This window comes from Medicago truncatula, chromosome 5 (assembly GCF_003473485.1).
Source record: "Medicago truncatula cultivar Jemalong A17 chromosome 5, MtrunA17r5.0-ANR, whole genome shotgun sequence".
Classification (NCBI taxonomy): Eukaryota; Viridiplantae; Streptophyta; class Magnoliopsida; order Fabales; family Fabaceae; genus Medicago; species Medicago truncatula.
Window position 1 is genome coordinate 10,495,449 of NC_053046.1, and position 3,442 is coordinate 10,498,890.

Below are 3,442 nucleotides of genomic sequence, written 5' to 3' on the forward strand. Positions count from 1 at the left end.
TTGACAATCTTGTCTTTAAATAACAAGCAATGAGTTTTCAATATTATTTTAAATTTCTTTTGTGTGATTAACCATTATTCAATGATATCTTGAGTTATGATCATACTCACTTCACTTAGATTCTTTGAGATATTAAAGTGAAAAGAACAGAAATGGGAGAGAACCTCAAATTCAAATCTAGATGTTGCAATACTAACTTTTTTTTTTTTGAGCAAACAATACTAACTTATACATTAAAAGGATGTCAACATATGCTTTTTTTTTTTTTGTTATAACCTATAATCTTTTTAATATAGATAGAAAATCAAACTAGTTTAAATGATCAATATTATTGAGTCTTTTATGTTCTGATTTCTGTCATAACTTCTAAATGTATTCTAAAAAATTCTCTAATGAAAATTAGTTGTAATTAAATTATCTTAGAATAAATAAATCATTCAAAGGAGAAGAAATTTGAATATCAAAATTCAAAATCAAAGTGTCATGATCCAAAAATTATAATCATGACCGACGCACGAACTAGATCCTAACTAACATTCATTTCAAAATAATATTTACTGAAATTTCAAAAAAATAATCTCAGATTTTCAACGTTTTCAAAATATGAATCATGTTAGTAAATTTTTATTATCTTCAAAAATATCAAAATGACATAGCTAAATGTTTGTACAACTCAAAATAAAATGTGTATAGACTTCTACATAGCTGCAGATACATCAAGACCTAAATATGAGCGGTGTTCAGAGCTATTTTCCCCCATAAAAACTCTAGTTTCCAATTCCCACCAGAACATTTGAGGGCTAATGAAATAAACTTTTTAAGGGTGTGTTTGAATTGAGGGTTTAGGAGGGGAAGGGATGAGAGGGTTTACTTTTCTTTTTTAAAATTACAGATTATATATACATGTTTTTCTAAAATAAATTAAGTGTGATTGAAGTATTATATAATCGTTTATCATCTTAATATGTTTTTTTTTTATAAATATTTCATAGTGGTCGTAATTTAAAAATTATAAGTAAACACTCCCCTCCCTTCCCCTCCTAAACCCTCCATCCAAACACACCCTAAAGTAGGGGTGGGCAAAAAAACCAAAAAACCGAACTGAACTGCTGAACTGAACCAAAAAAATTGAACTATTACTAACAGTTCTGAAGATGAACTGAAATTGAACTATTACTAATAGTTCAGTTCGGTTCAAAACAGTTCAGTTCGATTCGAAACAGTTCGATTCAGTTCAGTTCGGTAACTAAAATTCAATTTCGTTTGTTTTTTTTTCATATTTTTTTTCTTCAAAGGTATCAATAATAATAGTTCGGTTCAGTTCAGTTCAGTTTGAAACAGTCCAGTTCAAAATACAAACAGTTCAGTTATTTTAAATTTAACAAACAGTTCAGTTTTGTTCGGTTCAATTTTCATCCCAAAACCATATCCACCCGTGAGGTTTATTTCATTGCACGAACCTCATTTTCATGGTTGAAAACTTGAAATTTTCCACTGTAAGAGCAAACCTTTGGATTTTCTATGAAGTTGGTGCGTTTAATTTCCTTCTTTGAAAAGGTAAGAAAGAATATATGAAGACCTGAAAAGCGTGTGTTACCGTTTTACAAATCATGTGGACGGTTTTGTCCTCTTGCATCTCAAGTCTCACCCTGGCATCATCTTTCTTCAATGTTAAGTAAATTTATATATAAAAAAAAAAAGATTTAATTTGTATTTGTTGTAAATTTTGGTACTACGTGTCCTACGACACAATTGCAGGCACAACTTCTAGGAAACTACTGAAAAATATTTGTGTATCATAAGAAAAAGCCAACACACAAAATATATATTCAAGACAAAATCAAACCAGAAACAGACAAGAAAAAGGCAGGCTAACATGACAATGACTATAAAACAACCAAAAAGAAATTCCATTTATGTTGGAATTCATAAAACAAAGAACTTTCCTTTGATATTGTCAAGAAATAACAAAGCATATTTTTATTATTATAAGCTACCATGAACTTGTCATGTACCTTCCTTCACATTTCAAAATTGACCCTTCTTTTAAAAACTATATAATCAACCATTCATGCAATCTTTCAAACCACAATAACATTTTTTTCATCTTCATAGCATCATAGACTTAATAACCATTTAACAAACTTTGAACCTTGCAAAAAGGGCTATAGAATTCTGCATATTCATCTGTATTTTTGAATTTTGAGTATATCTACAAACATGGTTTTTAGCCAATTTGTTTGTCTTATTGAAGAGGAGAAGACATCACAGAATGATGATAGCAACTCAACTTCATGTTCAACTTTTTTTGGTTTGATAGATTTTTTCATATATTCAACATTATTCATCAGAATACAAAAGTTTTTTTCAACTTTTTGGTTTTTCCTTCTCTGCCAACTTCGTTCCGGTGACTACGAAGTAAAGGGAGAGAAGCAGGTATTAGAAACTGAATCAAATGTTAGCAGAGAAAGTGGAGAGATTAAGAGGGTTGAAGTTGAAACGGTGATGGCGAAAATGGGAATTTTTTGCAGCTCAGAAAGTGATGAACTTGATGAAAAATATGGTTCAAATGAACTTTCTGAATTGTTTGATGAGAATGAGCCAAGTTTGGAGGAAGTGAAGATGGCTTTTGACGTTTTTGATGAGAACAAAGATGGATTTATTGATGCAAAGGAATTGCAAAGAGTTATGTGTATTTTGGGATTGAATGAAGGTTTAGAAGTTAAGAATTGTCAGAAGATGATCAAGAATTTTGATGAAAACCAAGATGGAAGAATTGATTTCACTGAATTTGTAAAAATTATGGAAAACAGATTGTGTTGATTTTCTTTTTTTTTTTGTCCTTTGTTTAAAGGATTTATATAATGAGTTTATTTTGACATGTTCTTTTATTTCTTTCAGCTCTTTTCTTCTGCATAATGTTAGCATTGATACTATAATCAAACAACAAAAATATTGGAAATATGAATATAGGGTAGTTTATTTTGTGATTAAAAGCAATGGTACATCATATTAGAAAGCACCAATCCTTTCATTATACGCGTATCTTTGGATTCGTGGTGAGTTTGACAGAATCAAAGAGTGAAACCGTGATTTTGGCAAGAGTTGTACTTTGGAACTTCAACAAAATCACGGTGGCACCGTGATTTTATCAAACTCATCCTGATTCTAAACATGCACTTATAAGGCTGCACAAGTCACACAACAAACAAACAGAAGAGAATAAATGATTAAAAGAGACAAACATGGATATGGACAATAATATAGTCACTTGAGCTGTCATACTCAAATCCTTAAAAACAACATACAATCAAACATTTGTATGCTATGTGCATTGTTAAAACTACTTATAACGAAGAATCCACTCAAAAAGAAAAAGATATAAATTATGTGTCGACGTATCAGTACCTTCTCTGGCTCCCACAATTTATATATTTCATAG

General features: G+C 30.1%; 1 protein-coding gene across 1 annotated transcript; it reads left to right on the plus strand.

Moving 5' to 3' along the window:
* The first annotated feature begins 2,063 nt into the window (after positions 1–2,063).
* Positions 2,064–2,891, plus strand: LOC11408621 (probable calcium-binding protein CML46). The gene has a single exon (XM_003612450.4). The coding sequence runs from the start codon at positions 2,221–2,223 to the stop codon at positions 2,821–2,823; it is 603 nt and encodes a 200-aa protein (XP_003612498.1). The 5' UTR covers positions 2,064–2,220; the 3' UTR covers positions 2,824–2,891.
* The last annotated feature ends 551 nt before the right edge of the window (positions 2,892–3,442 follow it).